The sequence below is a fragment of the Phyllosticta citriasiana genome (assembly GCF_038021145.1).
Source record: "Phyllosticta citriasiana strain CBS 120426 chromosome Unknown IWZ02scaffold_4, whole genome shotgun sequence".
Classification (NCBI taxonomy): domain Eukaryota; kingdom Fungi; phylum Ascomycota; class Dothideomycetes; order Botryosphaeriales; family Phyllostictaceae; genus Phyllosticta; species Phyllosticta citriasiana.
In genome coordinates, this window is record NW_027117281.1 from 2,240,489 (window position 1) to 2,257,829 (window position 17,341).

Below are 17,341 nucleotides of genomic sequence, written 5' to 3' on the forward strand. Positions count from 1 at the left end.
GGGACCGAGGCACTTCAACCCCACCGCACCCTTCAATTCATCCAAGCGTCAATATCCAGCCGGCACCATGTAGCGCAAAAGCAATCGCTCCTCCGGATCATCCCCCATTCCAAATTCGCTATGACAGGAAATGACGACGCTGGTGGCAGTTCTGCCCAATCTTCTGCCTCGCGACGGCTCGCCCAGGTCTCATCACACCTCACGCAATCAACAAAATTCCAAGATGAAAATGCCAGATTCCCTAGCTCCCCGTCGTCGGAAGAAAAACCAGCTCGACGCCGTCGCAAAGCTCGGAAACAGTCGTCTGTCCCTGCTGATTATTCAGATGTCTTGTCCAACATATCCACGCTGCGCGACATGGCGTCGAAACCGACGCACCGCGGTTACACGCGCCAAAAGCAAGCAGGCAAGCTGTGGGTGAGGGATCGCGTTGACCAATTGCTCGATCCGGATTCTTTCAAAGAGGTGGGCAGCGTGAGCGGGACTGTCGAATGGCGGCAGGTCGACGGCGAGAGGGAAGAGCCTGTCAGCTTTGTGCCCAGCAATAACGTGCAGGGCTTTGGGCTGGTTGGCGGGAGAAAGGTCGTCCTGACGGCCGACGACTTTTCGCTCCGGGCGGGCCATGCTGATGGAGCGTTGGCGGCCAAGACGGTGAGTTTTTGTTTGGTCTTTGCGGTTCATTGCTCAAGTCGACTTTCGATCTTTTGGTTTTGATTTATCAGGAATGTTGCATTGCTAACGACCTATAGCTGTACATGGAGAAGCTTGCTGTGGCTCTGCAGCTCCCCATGATCAAGCTCGTGGACGGTTCTTCAGGCGGCGGTTCTGTGACAACAATTATCGAGGAGGGTCACTCCTACGTCCCTCCACTGATTGGCTTCGACTCGGTGGTCCAACAGCTCAACATGGGAATCCCAAATCTGGGTGCCGTGCTGGGCCCAGCCATTGGCCTAGGGGTAATTGTGTCGTGCTGTCTTTTTCAACTGGCCACGCTAACGTTTGCAGGCTGCTCGTGTTACTGCGTGTCACTTTTCCGTCATGGCCGCAGACGTTGGATCCCTTTTCAATGCTGGACCCAAGGTGGTAGCAAAAGCAACGTTTGAAGAAGGTCTCAGTCCGCGTCAGTTGGGAGGTCCTGGCATGCACTGCACAAATGGCACCATCGACAACCTTGCGGCGAACGAATCCGAATGCTTCGAGCAATTGCGTACTGTCCTTGGCTACCTCCCCTCCAGTGGAACCCAACTCCCTCCTGTAATAGCGTCCTCAGACCCCCTGAACCGACAATCGCCCTCCCTCCGCACTGCAATACCCCGTGCCCGCTCTCGCGCATACAACCCCTTGCCCATTATCACAACTCTTGTAGACGCCTCATCCTTCTTCCAGATCGGACCGCACTGGGGACAAACCGCCATTGCAGGGCTGGCGCGGTTCGGCGGTCACCCCATCGGGATCCTCGCGATGAACCCGGTTGTCAACAGCGGCGCCCTCGACGCCGCCGGATCGCAAAAGCTGACCCGCCATCTCAAATTCTGCGACGTCTTCAACTTGCCCGTGGTCCAGCTCATCGACGTGCCAGGCTACGCAGTGGGCACGGCAGCCGAGCGCAGCGCAACCATGCGCCACGGCGTCGCGCTCGCAACGGCATACTACGCGACGAGCGTCCCCATTTTCTCGGTCCTCGTACGCCGCGTCTATGGCGTCGCCGGCGCCGTCATGGTGGATAGCCGCGACCCGCATCATCGCGTGGCCTGGCCCAGCGGCGAGTGGGGCAGCCTGCCGCTCGACGGTGGCATCGAGGTTGGCCATGCTCAGGAGCTGCGCGACGTCCTGGCTGCTCGTGGCCAAGAGGCTCGCGATGCTCGCTACGCGGAGCTGGAGCAGCAGTATCGTCGCTTGATGAACCCTGTCCGTACGGCGAATGCGTTTGGTGTTGAGGAGATTATCGATCCTGCTGTCACGAGGCAGGTTGTAGGTGAGTGGGTGAAGCACATGTATGAAGTGCTGCTGCCAGAGAGAGTGCAGAAGAGGATGGTAGGGACGCTGAGTCCACGGTTTACATGAAGAGTGGATTGTTTAGAGGAGAAGGGAAAGCGCCTGGTTTCCTCTCTTTTTCTATACTTCAAATCTTTGGTTCCCTTCTTGTGCATCGTCAAAACTGGCAATTTCTCTCCCTCACTGTTCACGTTCCAAGCTCCAAGATCTTTCTCTGGCGGTCACAGCGGCGCACTTGACGACTGTGCCCATCTGCCCTTTGGCTCGTGGAGAAGGTGCAGGCCGCGCCTTCCTCCCACAATGGTCGCCGCCCACAATGGCCATGTAAACAAACCTTCAAAGTCAAAATTGCTTCCGCCTGTCCTCCTCTCTCAACTTTTTCTTCCATCACCTTACCCTCAACCGTTTGGTCCTGCAAGGTTTCCCATTCGTCTCGTCTTCCATTCACCCACTCAATCGCATCACCATGTCTCAAGGACGCCCCAAGGCCCCGGGCCGAGGCGGCGTCCTCTATGGGGTGGGCCCATTTCTTCGTCGCCGTTCTGGCTCTGGCACTGACGCCGCCAATGCTCCGACCTCGACCGGTCCTTCTGCTTCGACTGCTACTCGTCCAATTACATCCAACGAGAACCGGACCCCAATTCCCCCTGCACAGTCAAGCGAATCTTCAGCTCGTCGCCTTGATGCGTCGCCAACTTCGGGTCCGACACGACAGTCGCCGGGACAAAATCGACGTCTTCCTGCAGAGAATCCAAGCGCATTCACGACAGAGGCCGAGAGAATATATGCTGGTCAAATTGATTCGTACAGACGAGTCATGGGAAATGTGCGGTTGCTTCAGTCTTTCGTCGCTGAGTTGGGCAACGCGAGTGATGAGCCAGTTGCGCAGGTTCGTGAAGACCCGCTGCCATTTTGACTGCCCCACCGCCATCGATTGATACTGACTTCAAAACAGAGTGAACCAAGCCACCTATTCAGCTCTTCAATTAAATCCAGCAAGCGCACTGGCCCTCGGAAGCCCCGAGTTGGTCTGCACAAAAAGTTTCGAGGATGGGGAATACACAAAGACTTCGTGGACTGTTCAAAGAGCGAGCAGAGGAAGAGAGAAAAGCAACTTCGCCAAATTTCCGCATACTGGGAGCTCGATGACACTACGCATGATATGCTTTCTGTTTTGGAGGAGCTGCGTCCAATCGAATCGTTGACCAACCAGGGAAAGGGAGTGCAAGAGAAGACTACCATCGATGAGTTTTTCGACCGCGAATTTTACGAAAAGGATGACCGCGATTGTTCGTCCTCTTACCTCAGACTACTCAGTCGGTACTCGGAATTATTTTGCGGAGATCGTCGCAGTCATGGACTTGATGTTCTCAGTCACCATGCCAACCTCCGCCAAATGCCAAACAGCAGGCACCCTCTTCGGGACATCGTGGAGCTCATTTCTGACGACATCTCGAAAGCCCTCAAGAAGCCCTGTCTGGAGAAGATTCTTATTCATCCTTCACAGAGAATGGCGATGCGCTTGCAGGAGATGCGTGACGATGTTTCAAGCATCGAAGATGAGAGAATAGAGGCGATTATGGCAGAGCAGCGCACTCGCAAAGATTCTCGAAAATTGGCATCGATGATCAAGCTGGAGCAGAAGAAGCTGGCTAAGCTTGTGGAGTCGCTGAGCAGCAAGCTATCGGTTCAGATGCAAAGACTTGCACCCCACGAGGAAGCCACCCTGCAAGACCCGCGGGAGATCTCGATTGACATGTCTTTCTGCCGATCAGGTCAACCTCTTTGGTACGAAGTTGAGTTCCCTGGTCAGGAGTTCACTTACAACGGTATATTGCAAGACGAGCTGGCGCCAAACTCGCGCCCTGCAGTTCTAGAAGCCAAGGTCTCCCAATATAAGAAACGCTACAAGAAGCAGCAGCGCGCCATCGACATGCTCATGCGTCAGATCCATCAACGTGCAATGCGACTCGTTGAGGGTCGCCTCATCAACGAAAAGGCGCACACCCGAGCAATCAACAACTACATTCACACCCATGAGAACGAGGCCCGCCGTTTGCATCGAGCCCTTCTCAAGTCAGCGCGCTTGAAAGCCTCCGTTCAGATGATCAACTTCCACCTCCGCGCCCATCGCATGTCATTGTAAGTTTTCTGAGCCCTAATCGCACTCCGCAACGTTTTACTGACCCTGTGGACGTGACAGTTTACATGAAATCGAGTGGTATGGATTCCAGCGCTGAGACTCTGGGCTTTGATTTCCAAGCCAATGAGCCACTTTTCTTGATGGTGCACTATGTTTACGCAATACTCGGTCGTAAAGTTTCATACTAGACGGGTTAATTTTGGGAGGGGAGCTTGGGGACAGTGGTCGGCTGCTGTTTACGGTGACAGAGTCTCACTACTGCAGGATGGACGGAGTCATGGGCGTTGCACGAGGGATGAGGGCCTACTTCTATCGGGTCCGCTGTAAATTTTGATGAGGGCTATGTACACATTGTAGCAAACGTGAGGCGAGGTGAGGCGGGTGATGCAGGACGGGCTCCAGATAGAAAGCACTCAAACCCCCATTCAGATTTCGCAGCAGTGAGCATCAACGACCAGAAAGAAGATAGAAGGCCGCTCCTGACTCGTACCAAAATGGCTACTACATAATCTGAAAAAGCGAGTTAATACGGCACCGGAACCCCGAGCGTCAGGTACGGTTGGCGCATCGGGAGGAAAGGCGTTATCTAGATAGCTCGCTCAACACTCCAGCAGCCGCTTCTGTTCGAAACCTGACGGGTGATGACGATGTTTTCTTTTTGCCCTTTTTTTGTCGACGCCCTTTTTGGACGCTGGCACCTGGCACCTCGTGGTAGGTTCCCACAGGCAGACACGCAGTCAGGCGTCGTCGACAGCGGCAACACTGATGCCACTTCACCCGACGCCTAACTGACGACCGACCGTTCTACCTCTTGCCATCGCGTCTGCTTTCAATCTTTCTCCTCACTTGCAGCAGCTGGTTGTAGTGACTGCGCAATCCAACGCCACGCACATATCTGCAGTCACTTGCCGCTTCGACCTCCCATCCGACCAACCCTCCGCGCCCACCTCACCACCCACCTACTTCCCTGACAGGCACGTCGCCGCCTCGCCATCTCGCTTGCTCGCACGCGACTGACCTACTCTGCCCGCCCTTTGTGACGTCCAAACAATAGCGGTCTTGTCATGAAGCGGACGGGGCAGGCCGCCGTTGTGTTGGCCCTGGCCGCTGCCGCCACCGCCAGCTTGAGGCGTGCCTATCGGCTGAGTGCCGTTCGCGGCGGGGTTGCCGCTCGGAGCGGCGGGAGCGCTGGCTTGGACGCTGCCAGCAGCAGCCGCCTTGCCGTTACTTGGCTGGACAGGGGCGCCGGCCACAAGGGCACTGCAAAGAATCAGTCAGACACAGGATCAATTGAAAAGAAAGAGGAGGAGGTTGGCGGACTAACCTGGAAGCGCCAGGAGCAAAAATAGCAAGCTTGGAGTGCATCTTGAAACGGGTTGTGCGTGCGGCCCGGTTCGTCTTGCAAGATCATGTAGAGAGGAAGAAAGAAAAGAGACTGACAGCAACAGCGAAAAATTACAAGGAGGAGATTGAAAAAACGGCGACTTGTACTTTTCTGTAAGGACTGAAAGAAAACCAACCAGGGCTTCTTGTCAGTGGCTAGTAAGGAATGAAAAAGCAACATCAGCATGGCCGAGACGCAGACATCTTTATAGCCACAACGAGTAGAGAGCAAGCAAGCAAGCAGTGGAGCTCTCGCAGCCGTGCTGTAGACGGGGAGGAGGGAAATCGGTGGCACGCGCGTTGGCACCCACTGGGCCATGACGACCGGGGGAGGGGGACAGGGCACCGCTACGACATCAATCGTCGCAACGAAAATGGGCAATGATGGCTTCCGCCGTTGTCGTTGTCGTCGTCGTCGGCGGCGGCGGCACCGTGGGGCCCAGACCCAGACCCATTCAGTGGTCGCACATGCAAAAGCGGGAAAGCCGGACGGTTGCTCCATGTCGAAAGCAAAGCATTGCTGGGCTGGTCCGCTCCACCAATTGCCTGGCTCAGCGAAGACCGGAAGAAGGTAAGTAGTGACCATCTTGTTTCGAGGCCTGCCTGGGTTCAGCTTGGTAGGGGCTGGCGCTGATCTGCTTCCCGTCCTGTTCGGGAGAAAAGACGACTCCAAACGAAAAAGAAGAAGCGCGAGCGCAAAGATCGACCAGGCGTGACCGCATAAACAAATGTTGCAGCAGCAGAGATCACCGCCCGCCGAGCTTGAGCTGGATTCATCATCATTCTTCCCGTGATAGTCCCCGCTGCAGCGCCCATCGGCCGACGAGCTTACGCGTCTTTGTTCGCCAGTGGCCAACTCGCGCGTTTTGGTGGTTTGGTGAGGCGTCAAGGCGTGCCATGGAATGGACTGCTGCAGAGAGAAAGGGGATGATGATGGGAGCTCGCCGGAAGTTTCCTACGTGTCTTGGTTGTGACAGGCGTGGATGCTGCTGCTGCATGCCGTGGATGAGGTGTAATCTGGGGTAGTGCTGCAGCAGACAGTGAGAGGCTCCTACTGGTGTTGAGGTCGACGTTGGACCCTGACTCGGACCCAAATCGCGTGCGTGGGAGCAACCCTTTTTTCTGCTCACAATCCCAGACACTGTCAAGCTTCATGTAGCCGCCCGTCAGAATTCACCTTCCGACGTCACACAGACCAACAAAGCCATGGACCATGACATGATCAATTCCTGTTTGCTTCAGAAATATCAGTCGAACCCTTTTCCGCTGCTCCACCCTGTCCACCTAAACATGGTAACCTACACGCGTGTAGCCCTGCCTTCAATTTCGCCCCTCCTCCTACCAATCATGATGTGTCCTGCCCTACTTGGAAACCTTGCCCACGGCCGCGGCCAGGTCAGCCAGAGCCTCACGGCGCTTGAACTTGGCGTCCTCAATGACCCCTACAAAGAAACAATTAGCGAGCTGTGTCCGTGCATCCACCTACCCGTCTTTTTCGACTGCTATTATTGCCTCTCTATTCCAAGCATGTTGAAGGTGGAGCCTCATCACGTACCGGCATCAGCATCGCTCGAGAAATTTCCAGTCCTGCCACGCGTCAGTCATTGTGGTTGCCTCGCCTCCACTGGGATCGTCGTCGCTTACCACTGGACGTAGGTGTGACCCTCATGCTTGCCAGATGTAACGGGAAACAGGCGGATGGTGCTGACGACCGACGAGTAGCTCAGTTCAGGCGAAGCAGTGATGACCGAGTAGGTGATGTAGTGGTTGATCGTCTGCGGGTGCAATTAGATATGTCATTTCCTCAATTGCAAACAGCTTCATGTCTCATGGCGTGTAGCGGTGCGTAAAAGGCTGCATCAATGTGGGGACTTTACCGAGTGCTCTTCCTGCTTGACCTCAAGAACGGTGCCGTCCTTGAAGGTCCACTTGACCACGTCCGTCTCGGGCGAAGCGCCCTTGACGTACTCGCTCTTGTCCAGCTTGGACCAGAACTTGCTGAAGTCCTGCAGCTTGACGAGGTGCCAGACATGGGCAAGAGGCGCCTCAATGACGGCCGATTCGGCGACAGAAGTCGAGGTGGGGATGCGAAGAGACATGATGATGTCAGTTGCTTTGATCTTTTGGTTCAGGCGGATGTGTCGGGGTTTTGAAGTTGAGAGGTAGAACGAAGAGCTGTGGTGGTAAAGAAAGGAAGCTTCCACGGCTGCCGAATGACGTTCGCTTGACCCCGCAACCACACAAACGGAAAGAAGCTATGTGGCGGGGTCTTGCCTGCACGCAAACAACACCATCAAATGCATTCCTCACATGTCACGTTGCAAACATTCGACTTCACATTTCATCGAGAAAGTTCCAGGTAAAAGCATCCATTTTTTTTAGTATTTTGAAGTACTTGGTTTTTTTGGTGTTTTCCAGGATGGTCATCAAAGTATTAAGATTATCGTAAATTCGTCATGTCGTCCACATTTCGGATGCTTTCAGAGTCCCTTCACAGAATGTCGACCTTCTTGATCTCGACATAATCCTTGTCCAGCTTGGGCACTTCAATTTTGAGGATACCGTCCTCGAGCTTGGCAGTGATCGCGTCACCGTCAACCTGCGCAGGGTTTGCGCGGCTTCCGAGGCGAATCTTGCGGTCGAAGGCACCGACCTTTCTCTCGTTCAAAGCCAGGGTCTTGAGCAACTCTTCATCGCCGGGCCTGTGAACGACACCGGAGACGCTGATCTCGCTCTTCTCGGCGTCCCAGCTCAGGCCGACGTCTTCCTTCTTCGCGCCGGGGATGGACAAGTGGATGATGTACGCCGTTTCCGTGTCAAATACGTCTGCCTCTGGCTTGAATTCTGCTTGCATGGCGTCTCTCTCACCGTCGCCCTGCTCTCCAAACAGTTGTCGCTGGAAAAGATCTGAGAGGCCGCTCAGGTCAAATGGAGGGCCAGCCCAGCTGGCGCGTCCCCATGGACCGCGACGGCCACCACGACGTCCATGGCCTCGGTGATGAGGATGACCATGGTGACCGTGGGGTGCTGACGAGGACTCGGCCTCGGCGTACGGAGGAGCAGGTCCGTCGTTCTCGGGCGTAGGGGATCCTGCGCGGTCTTGGTCACCCTTCAAGTCTGAGAGACCTTCGGGCTGCGGAGGAGGTGGAGGTGGGTGGGGAAAACCGTGAGTTGGGGGAGGGGAAGGCGGGTGGTGATGTCCTGGGCCATGAGGACCCCTTGGAGGATGAGGACCGCGGGGCCATCCACGAGGACATCCGGGGCCCATGAATGGATGAAAGCGAGCTCCCCAGGGTCCCCAGGAGCGCTCATCATCCGAGTTTTCTTGGTTGTCGCCAGATCGGGCGGTAAAGAAGGGATGAGTAGTACCTTGGTTTTCCAAGTTTGCCACAAAGTCCCAGAAGGGAGCTGTCTGATTGACGTAGCGTATTGAAGGCATGTTGAAGATGTTTTGCGGAAGTTGTGATGTAGAGATGGAGAGGAGTGATGAAACTAAGATAGAAGTAACAGACCATGGGTTTATATAGCATCCTGTCACTATGGACGACAGGCAGAGACGCGTACGTAGGCCAATCGCCACGATACGTCGCTTGGTAAGCTCCGGCGCACGCCATAGGACCACCAACAGACTGTGACACAGAAACAAAGAAGCAGCTCGAAGTTGAAGGTGGCAGCTAGTCACAGGCAACAGCTTTTCGCATGAGAGGATTCGCCGGGGCGACTAGCACTCGTGGTACTCAAGCACCTTGTGGCGTCTAGCGTGGCGACCGTCGACGCCCCGCAACAACCTTGGTGATCCTGCGCCGCAAGAGAAAGGGTGATTGTGGACAGACTTCTGGCATCTTCTGTGGGTGAAAGGTGAGTCAACAGGTGAGTTTGTCATCCAAGACAGATACAGTCAAAGTTCAGAGGATGGGAGGGTTTGGCTTGTCTGATGGATCCTGGCTTGTCCCTGACGGCAGGGGAACGGAGTCGGCGAGACGGAGCCTCGGGACCCGTGCCCGAGCTCCGTCTAGCGGACTAAGGTTCCACCGCGCCGACACGATTTGCGTCATTGAATTGGTTCAATCGGGAAAGGTGTACAGCCTTCCATCTACCTCTCAACAATTACGGTTCTGTTCGAATCGCCATGCAGTACCCTTCAGTCCTCTCCCTACCGAGCATGAAAAACCAAACGCCGCCCTCAACCTACAACAGACACGCGCCGTCGGTCGATTGAAGCTCGAGAAACGCACGCAATGGAGCAAATAGGGCTCGCTGATCTCGAGGTATGCGCGTGAAGATCGCACTCCTCGCATGTTGCATATGCTAACTCGAATCAAGCGCGAGTACTGCTCGACTTTGGATGCTGCCCTGGTCTACGCCATCTACTCCGACTATGAAGGCCAAACAAACGCGCTCGACCAAGCGCGCGCACAACTCGATCTACTCAGGGATAGCGCCGTAGCTGAACAATTCACCGACTTTGATCCCACTGGAACGAGCGGCCAGAGTGCTCAAGACGCATCTCCGGATAATGGCCGGCAGTCTCAGCGCAGCACAACTTCGCCCGTGTCCGAGACGGATGTGACAAGCTTGTCACACGGCATGTCATCGCTTGGGCTTGGAAGCAGTAGCTCGGGAAGTTCAACACCATTGGAGCCGAGCGCGTTCATGGACTATTTCCAAGGGCTTGATGATGCTGCAAAGGAAGCTCAGTTAGCCGAAACCTTTCCCACGCTCAAGATGGAGACGATAAGGTTCATCTTGAAAAAGTGCAAGTCGGATTACGAAAAAGTGACGGATGAATTACTCAATCACGTGCTGTTTGAAGAGCTTGATGGGACTGGAGATGGGGAAGACTTGACAAGAAAAGGAATCGACGCATTTGCAATCGACTCCAACGGGACGCGCGGGCGCAAAAAAAAGGGCAAGAAAAAACCAAAATTCGTAAACCTGGACGAGCGTACGAGAGCACATTCAGAACCCGCCTCGCCTGTCGAGAACCGTTGGGACTCTGTCAGCAAAGATGTCTCGTTCATTTCTTCAAGAGTCGACCTCGGCCACAAGGCAGTTTGGTCCCTGTATCACGAGAACGGCGCATCGTTACGCAGGACCATCGACAGCCTGCTCCAGCGAGAGACCGCCAAAAGTTCAGATCCCAACGGTGAAGCTGAAAGCGATCCCCTAGTGGCATCGCGCGCCATAGGCCTGGTGTCGGAATTCTCTCTTGAACCAAATCAAGCCCTGGCCTTGATACGCTTGACACACCCCTCGTCGGCCGCCGCACACGAACTGGCAAAAGCCCTCACCGGGCGGGCATCGCAAGCGCGGAGCAGTCCCACGGCGAACGCAACCCCGATAGTCCCTCAATACGCACCCCTCCACGTCGACAACGGCGACCTGACAGAGTCCGTCAACGCTTCCTTGAACCTCGCCCCATCCCCCCACCCCCACACCACCGCAAGCCTAGCCGCACAGCGCGCCGCAGCATTCAACGCAGCATCATCACAACACCGCTCCGCATCATCAACCAACCACCGCGGCGCCGCAGCATCCTACTACGCCCAGCTCGGCCACGACTACGACCGCGCGTACCGGGCCGCCGTGTCGTCGGGCGCCGACGAGCTAGTGGCGTCGCAGAGTTCGGCCACGTCGCTCGACCTGCACGGCGTCAGCGTGCGCGACGCGCTGCGCATCGCGCGGACGGCGGTGCAGGCGTGGTGGGACGGCCTCGGCGAGCGGCGCGTCAGGGGCTGGGGCGACGGCGGCGGCGAGTATCGCATCGTGACGGGCGTCGGGCGGCACAGCGATGGCGGCAAGGCCAAGATTGGGCCCGCCGTTGGTCGCATGCTCGTGAGGGAGGGCTGGAAGGTTGAGGTCGGCAGTGGCGTGTTGAGTGTGAGGGGACGCGTGCGGAACTAGCCTCGATGTGCTGCAAGAGATGGAGATAGATGTGATCTGAGGAGCAAAGCAGAGCAGAGCAGAGCTGCTGCTGCCTCATCGATCTGCCCCCAGGAAGAAGAGAAGAAAAAGAAGAAGAAGACAAAAACAAAGACGCAGCAACCTTCCACAGACCACAAACCGCAGCCCCGTCTGTCTCTTCCACCCCACATCACTTGACAAGATAAGACAAGACAAGACGATACGTAAATACCTACACACGCTGGCCAGGGCATTTGAATAGCGAGGCGTTGGAGGGAAAGGCTTTGTTCCATCATAGGCGCAATTGGCGACGACGACGCACCGACACGGGCACGGGCATTTATGGGCGGATGGAGTTTGTTTATTTGGCTTGACTACGTACCAGATTAGGTAGTTTGTCTCGGTTTCTATGTCACTGTTACGCTTCGAATTTCTGCCTACCATTTATCACAACGTAAATGTACATTCCGTGCATCAAGCACATCTAGCACTGTTGGAAGAAAATGTTTGGCTGTCTGGGTGGCAAGATGGGGGAATAGCCGCTTGCTCATACACATAGCCCGCGTCTACTTCTAATGACCAGCTACGTAGCCGCTGAACTCTCTCGCTCATTCTCTCGCTCGAATCACTTACAGCACAGCACCCCTTCTACCCATCATCACCTCCCCACCACTACGCTGCACCAAAACCCCTCGCATTATCCAGCGCAACAATAAGCTTCCGCTCCATCTTCTCGCGACTCTCATACTGCGGCAACAACAGGCGGCCAAAGCAAGTCGAGCTGGTCGGCAACTGCTCTCCATCGCTGCCGTTGCGTTGGATCCAGAACATGAGGCTCGCGACGCCGGCCACGGGCACGCGGTCACTGGCCGTAACGAACTCGAGCAGCTTGCGCTTACGCCCCATGTCCCACGCGTGCACGACGGCCCAGAAGGCGCGGATTGTCTCGTGCGCGGCGCTGTAGCCGCCGTCGTAGCGCGTGACGCGCTCGAGCGCGCGCGTGTCGACGTCGCGGTGCCCTTCGACGATGCTTTGGAGGAGCGCCGGCCGTGCTTCGAGGAGCTGCAGGTGCGCGCACGGCAGGCAGGTGTCGAAGCCGCGCATGAAGGCTGCGAGCTGTGGCGCGACGGAGCGGTGCGTGAGCCAGTCTTTGTAGTCGAGCACGAACAGGGCGCGGTTTTCATTGGTGACGAGCGGCGCGTCGGGCCACTCGGGCGGCCAGTTGATGGTCGGGTTGGGCGAGCTGATGAGGGCTGACTCGTCGACGTGCGAGAGGATTTGTCCGAGCGGTGGCAGTTCGTCTTCTTCGTCGATGGCCGCCATGTTGACGTTGATGATGAGGCCGCCCGCGTCGATGCTAAAGACGAAGTCGCGGCCGAGAATGTCGCCCACTTCTTCTTCGCAGTCGAGGATGAATTGAAGGCTCTTTTCTAGCTCGGGCCATCCGTCTCCAATGTAGTAAGGGTCGGGGCAGCTTCGCTTCAAGAGTCTTAGGTAGAAGATTTTGGGAAACGAGACGGGGAGCGTGATTCCGTTGCAAATAGCGATGGAGAATAGGAGACCAATGAGCTCAAACCGCTCAAGTGGTTCAGGAGACATGGGCCGAAACCAGGCCATGTGTGTCTGTGGATCGACGGTAAACATGCCGTTGTCTGGGTTGAATGCTTCAGCAAGGGCGACTCTGAAAAACTCTTGCGCAACACCTCCCTGGTCTACTCCTTGTTCTCCTTCATCTTTGCCCATGCGGACCTTGAGAGGAAGCATAAGCTGTCGCCTTTCCAAGCCCCACAGCTGGTTTAGCGTGTCCTCGAGTACGTGACTTCGCCGCACGTCCAGCGTGAGGTATCTACTGGAGGCGACGGCATAATGCTCGTCCAGATATCGCTGCCAATTAGAATTCAAGAAGTGCCTTCTGAACCTTTCCTGGATGTGGTAATTGTTTCCGGCGGTAGTGAAATGCCTGGACATGGTGATGAAGTTGAGAGCGCGAAAACACGTAAGAAGGGTATCGTCGGGAAAGAAGAATGTATACTCAAGGATGTGGCGCACGTTAGGATCGTCTCGGCGATCACAGTAGCTAGCAATGACCTCCACAAGGTCAAGGTCGGGCTTGAAACGACTTGTTTCGATAGCAGCAGAAAACTCGGGTTCAAGTGAGGGCCCGTAGTACGTTGCTAGACAGTCACTTAGTGTATATCAATGACAGATCCCGATGTACTTACAAATTGCCAATAAGCATTCCGCGGCAGAGCCAAAAGCGTCCCATCGCTTGATTTCATGCTCGCCGCGCCACGTCTTCACGAGAATCTCTTCCAACCACATCCTCAGATTCGCATTGAGTAACCAAGACCAATCACTGTCAAAACTGTCGACGGTCCGCAATCCGTGGGAACTCTTGATATGAGCGAAGACCGTAATGATTGGTGAGCGCGATGAGGTCTCTGAAGTTTTCTCGAGCATCTCGAAGAAGCATTGTCGAGCGCTGATTGCTCGTGCCATGCGAGTGGCGAGTCTGACCGCAGGCTCGTAGTTGAGTTGATCTCGGGACATCAATCTAACCCCAGGAACCTCACCATCAAGCAAGGCCTGGTACTCCGATTTATCACCGAGTGCGTTCAAAGCATAGATGCAAATCATGATAATGTGTGCCGCGTCTTCGTCGGGTACGTAGGCCGATCTGTCACCGTGGAGCGACAAGCGCTGTCCCTTGGAATGCTTGCTTCTTGAACTCTTTCGAATCTTGAGCTCGGGAGGCGGAATGAACAAACATTCGAGACTTTGCCACAAGCTGTCGAATATGAGTGCCCCGTTAATACCCTGCCATAATGCAAACGCACGATGCATCTTTACTGGATGGAGATGCGGGAGTGGGTCAAGACGAGCGTCAATTTCGTCGCGAAAGGATGCCAGTAGACGCTTTGGATTGCTGAGGCACTGGTGAAGAGACTCGTCCACGAAACTCCATTTCTTGTTGTCAGAATCGTATCTCGGGATGCCGCCAGGCAGATGGATTTGCAGCTCGTCATCTCTTTCAGCAATTGCAAGACGTTTCAGATCCTCCATGATTGAAAGGGAGAGATGGGTTGCGGTGAATTTGCTCTTGCTGCGCGGCCAACCGTTCATTTGAAGGTCCTTGGCAGAGCCCTTTTGCTCTGCAATCGAGTGTCGAGGGTGGCGCTCCTTTGGTGGCTCAATGGCAGCTGTCTTGACATTGATCTTTTTGCACAACCCTCCGTTTGTATTAGCTTTGGGCCCAGCAGATCCATTCGGCGCTGATGTGCGTTGATCCGACTTCTCAAGCTTTCCAATCGACGGCTCGTTTGACGCAGCTCGCGCCTTGGCCGATTTATTTGCTTTTCCATTTGGCGTAGGAGACGCACACTCAGGGACATGACCATTCACGGTAGAAGATGTGGTTGAACGCGATGGCAAAGGAATGTTGACTTGGGTGTTCCGAGCCGAAATTGGTTTGCATGGGGCCTCCACATTTCCCGAACGACTTGTGATTGCAGTTCCGTGGCCGGACTCTGTGAGGTATTCGAATCCAGTCTCGATTTTGGCAGCGCGGTCTCCAGATGTCGCGCTGTCGGGGCTTGCCAATCCGACACGGCCAGTTTGATTCAATGTCCGGGCCACTTTTGTGCTGTACAAATTTTGCAAGAATGACCTTCGGTCTATTCTCCTAGACCACCCATCGCGCAATTCTAAAGATCCTATCCAGTGTGAAGGGCTGTCGATAACATTGCACAAGCCGGACTCTGGGTCATCCTGACTTGCCAAGTGATATGCGAGAGCCCTGGCAGAGACGGGGGTTGGACGTCGGAGAGGTTTCGATGTCAGGCGTTTGACGCAGCTGAAGCAGGTAGGCTTGGTACAGTGTGGGTTGTCGCAACCATGGCGTAACTGCAAAGTATACCTTTTGGCGCGTCAGGAGCAGACTGGGGCAGCTGGCGGGTCAACTTACCGGCGGACCAGAGACTGGAAGCTAGCAAGACGCGTGGCACTCGAGTCGCGGAAGCTCAACTCGTGCGCGCTCAGCACGCGCGAGGATTCGAGCAGACGGCGCCACGGGTCCTTTGAAAGAGCGTCGGCAAGGTGCTGGGTACCGCCCAAGAGTTGCGGCGGCGACCCGCGCGCATCGGTCGTCATCTCATCTGGTTGCTGTCGAGGTCGGGGAGCGGAGGCGCGCTGGCCAGGCGAAAGACGGCTGTAGTAGATACGGTAATCAGCTCGAGGCGCGCAGAGGCAGCTCTGTTGTGAAGAGACGGGAGGCAGTACACCAGCCCAGGTAGTTATGGATGGGTGGCCGTGCGAACCGAGCGGAGGGGAATGGGAAAAATAGTTAAAAGCTTAGGCTAAGCCTCCCTTTAGGAATGAAGTATTATAAGGGTAGAGCGTATATAGATATTAGTAGCTATTAGTAGGTATTAGTAGGTATTAGAAAGTATTAGAAAGTATTAGAAGAATTATATAATATAGATTATATAAGATTTAGTACTATAGAGGGTTAAATTAAGTAGTAATAATAATATATTTAGAGTAGATATTAGATAAAACCTTAGTTTATAAGGTTTCATCTATAAAGGGCTTTTTATATATTCTTACTTATATATATAGCCCTATTTAGGTCCTAGTTAGTAGTTACTAGGCCCTATCTTAATTCCTAATCTCTAGTAGGGTCTATAGGTATTAGTATTATACTACCTCCTTCTTTAAAAAGGGCTATTCCTAGTCTATTATTCCTAGTTTCTTCTAGGGTTATCTAATAGGTTAGAGTAGAGTAGCTATCTAGTTAGTACTAAGTAGCTAGTATAGAGTAGCCTAGACCTAGTAGCTAGAGTTTATTATATAGATAGGTAGTAGTATTATACCTAATTCTATTTTCTTTATATTCTTTATAATTAGTTACGCGGTTTATATATAGGTGCCTAGGTAATAGCCTATAAGTATAGAGTTAGTAGCGGCTAGTAGTATATAAATAAGTTTATTAGTCTAGCCTACTACTCTTTCTTTCCTACTATCTACTATCCTCTATTACTATTCTAGCCCTATCTCTTATAGTAACCTTTATTATAGCTCCTCCCTATCTTATATATAAGGAGGTCTATAGCTACCTAGTTTATTTCTAACCTTAGCCGCTATTAGATTATCCTACTATAAGGTAGTAGGGCTAATACTACTATACTAACCGACCTAAAAAGGTATAGTAAGCGAGATAGTAGCTATCTTACTTAGTTAGTCTATATATTAGGGTAGTAGCATGATACTATCTCCCCCTTAGAGGAACGCGTCCTCGCGTTTAACCTATTCGGCCGCGAAGTAGATACGAGTTAGTACTAATAGGGAACTAGTCTACTAACGCGTAGGTACTAGGCCGGCTAGTAGATAAGGCTAACTAGTAGGTAGCGTTATAAAAGCTATAATAGCTATAGGAACGCGGTATATACATATAGTAGTAAAATTATAGTATATACTAGGGCGTATAGAACATATAAGTATACTGCTTACTAATATATATACCCCTAAGCGATAACCTAAATTTAGCTTATACCTATAAGAGTAGTTTAACTAGGACTTAAACTAATAACCTCTAGGTAGGTATAAATCTTACTTACTCTATAAGGTAGTAGGGCTAATACTACTATACTAACCGACCTAAAAAGGTATAGTAAGCGAGATAGTAGCTATCTTACTTAGTTAGTCTATATATTAGGGTAGTAGCATAATACCTACCTATATATTTTATCTTTATTACTAGTCTAGAGTACTAATAGATAACCCTTTAGCTCCTACTCTAAAGCTATAGGCCTCCCCTTATAAGTAGAAGGCGCCTAGTAGCTCCTCTAGGGATAATACTAGTACTTTATCCTCTAGTAGTTATAAGCCTTAGGCTTACTTATAGTAAGTAGCTAAGGT

At 53.5% G+C, this 17,341-nt stretch overlaps 7 protein-coding genes across 7 annotated transcripts; 3 read left to right on the top strand and 4 right to left on the bottom strand.

Annotated features, from left to right (window-relative positions):
* Nucleotides 1-6: 6 nt before the first annotated feature.
* IWZ02DRAFT_217811 (propionyl-CoA carboxylase-like protein) lies at nucleotides 7-2,263 on the top strand. Its single transcript, XM_066762773.1, has 3 exons — nucleotides 7-651; nucleotides 750-956; nucleotides 1,006-2,263. The coding sequence occupies exons 1-3, from the start codon at nucleotides 121-123 to the stop codon at nucleotides 2,062-2,064; spliced, it is 1,797 nt and encodes a 598-aa protein (XP_066624874.1). The 5' UTR covers nucleotides 7-120; the 3' UTR covers nucleotides 2,065-2,263.
* On the top strand, nucleotides 2,264-4,666 carry IWZ02DRAFT_217812 (uncharacterized protein). The gene is made up of 3 exons (XM_066762774.1): nucleotides 2,264-2,884; nucleotides 2,951-4,137; nucleotides 4,199-4,666. Exons 1-3 carry the CDS (start codon nucleotides 2,462-2,464, stop codon nucleotides 4,233-4,235), a joined length of 1,647 nt encoding a protein of 548 aa, XP_066624875.1. The 5' UTR covers nucleotides 2,264-2,461; the 3' UTR covers nucleotides 4,236-4,666.
* Nucleotides 4,667-4,913: 247 nt separating this feature from the next.
* Nucleotides 4,914-6,256, bottom strand: IWZ02DRAFT_217749 (uncharacterized protein). Its single transcript, XM_066762771.1, has 2 exons — nucleotides 5,463-6,256; nucleotides 4,914-5,398 (listed from the first exon to the last, which is right to left on the bottom strand). Exons 1-2 carry the CDS (start codon nucleotides 6,105-6,107, stop codon nucleotides 5,363-5,365), a joined length of 681 nt encoding a protein of 226 aa, XP_066624876.1. The 5' UTR covers nucleotides 6,108-6,256; the 3' UTR covers nucleotides 4,914-5,362.
* Nucleotides 6,257-6,623: 367 nt separating this feature from the next.
* Nucleotides 6,624-7,843, bottom strand: IWZ02DRAFT_217714 (uncharacterized protein). Its single transcript, XM_066762770.1, has 5 exons — nucleotides 7,399-7,843; nucleotides 7,166-7,296; nucleotides 7,077-7,108; nucleotides 6,824-6,963; nucleotides 6,624-6,757 (listed from the first exon to the last, which is right to left on the bottom strand). Exons 1-4 carry the CDS (start codon nucleotides 7,618-7,620, stop codon nucleotides 6,884-6,886), a joined length of 465 nt encoding a protein of 154 aa, XP_066624877.1. The 5' UTR covers nucleotides 7,621-7,843; the 3' UTR covers nucleotides 6,624-6,757; nucleotides 6,824-6,883.
* Nucleotides 7,844-8,012: 169 nt separating this feature from the next.
* On the bottom strand, nucleotides 8,013-8,375 carry IWZ02DRAFT_374542 (HSP20-like chaperone; the record flags this gene model as incomplete). Its single annotated transcript, XM_066764763.1, has 1 exon — nucleotides 8,013-8,375. One exon carries the CDS (start codon nucleotides 8,373-8,375, stop codon nucleotides 8,013-8,015), a length of 363 nt encoding a protein of 120 aa, XP_066624878.1.
* Nucleotides 8,376-9,360: 985 nt separating this feature from the next.
* Nucleotides 9,361-11,463, top strand: IWZ02DRAFT_217805 (uncharacterized protein). The gene is made up of 2 exons (XM_066762772.1): nucleotides 9,361-9,789; nucleotides 9,845-11,463. The coding sequence occupies exons 1-2, from the start codon at nucleotides 9,760-9,762 to the stop codon at nucleotides 11,423-11,425; spliced, it is 1,611 nt and encodes a 536-aa protein (XP_066624879.1). The 5' UTR covers nucleotides 9,361-9,759; the 3' UTR covers nucleotides 11,426-11,463.
* Nucleotides 11,464-11,983: 520 nt separating this feature from the next.
* On the bottom strand, nucleotides 11,984-15,804 carry IWZ02DRAFT_217709 (uncharacterized protein). The gene is made up of 3 exons (XM_066762769.1): nucleotides 15,390-15,804; nucleotides 13,648-15,341; nucleotides 11,984-13,599 (listed from the first exon to the last, which is right to left on the bottom strand). The coding sequence occupies exons 1-3, from the start codon at nucleotides 15,572-15,574 to the stop codon at nucleotides 12,098-12,100; spliced, it is 3,381 nt and encodes a 1,126-aa protein (XP_066624880.1). The 5' UTR covers nucleotides 15,575-15,804; the 3' UTR covers nucleotides 11,984-12,097.
* Between the last annotated feature and the right edge of the window lie 1,537 nt (nucleotides 15,805-17,341).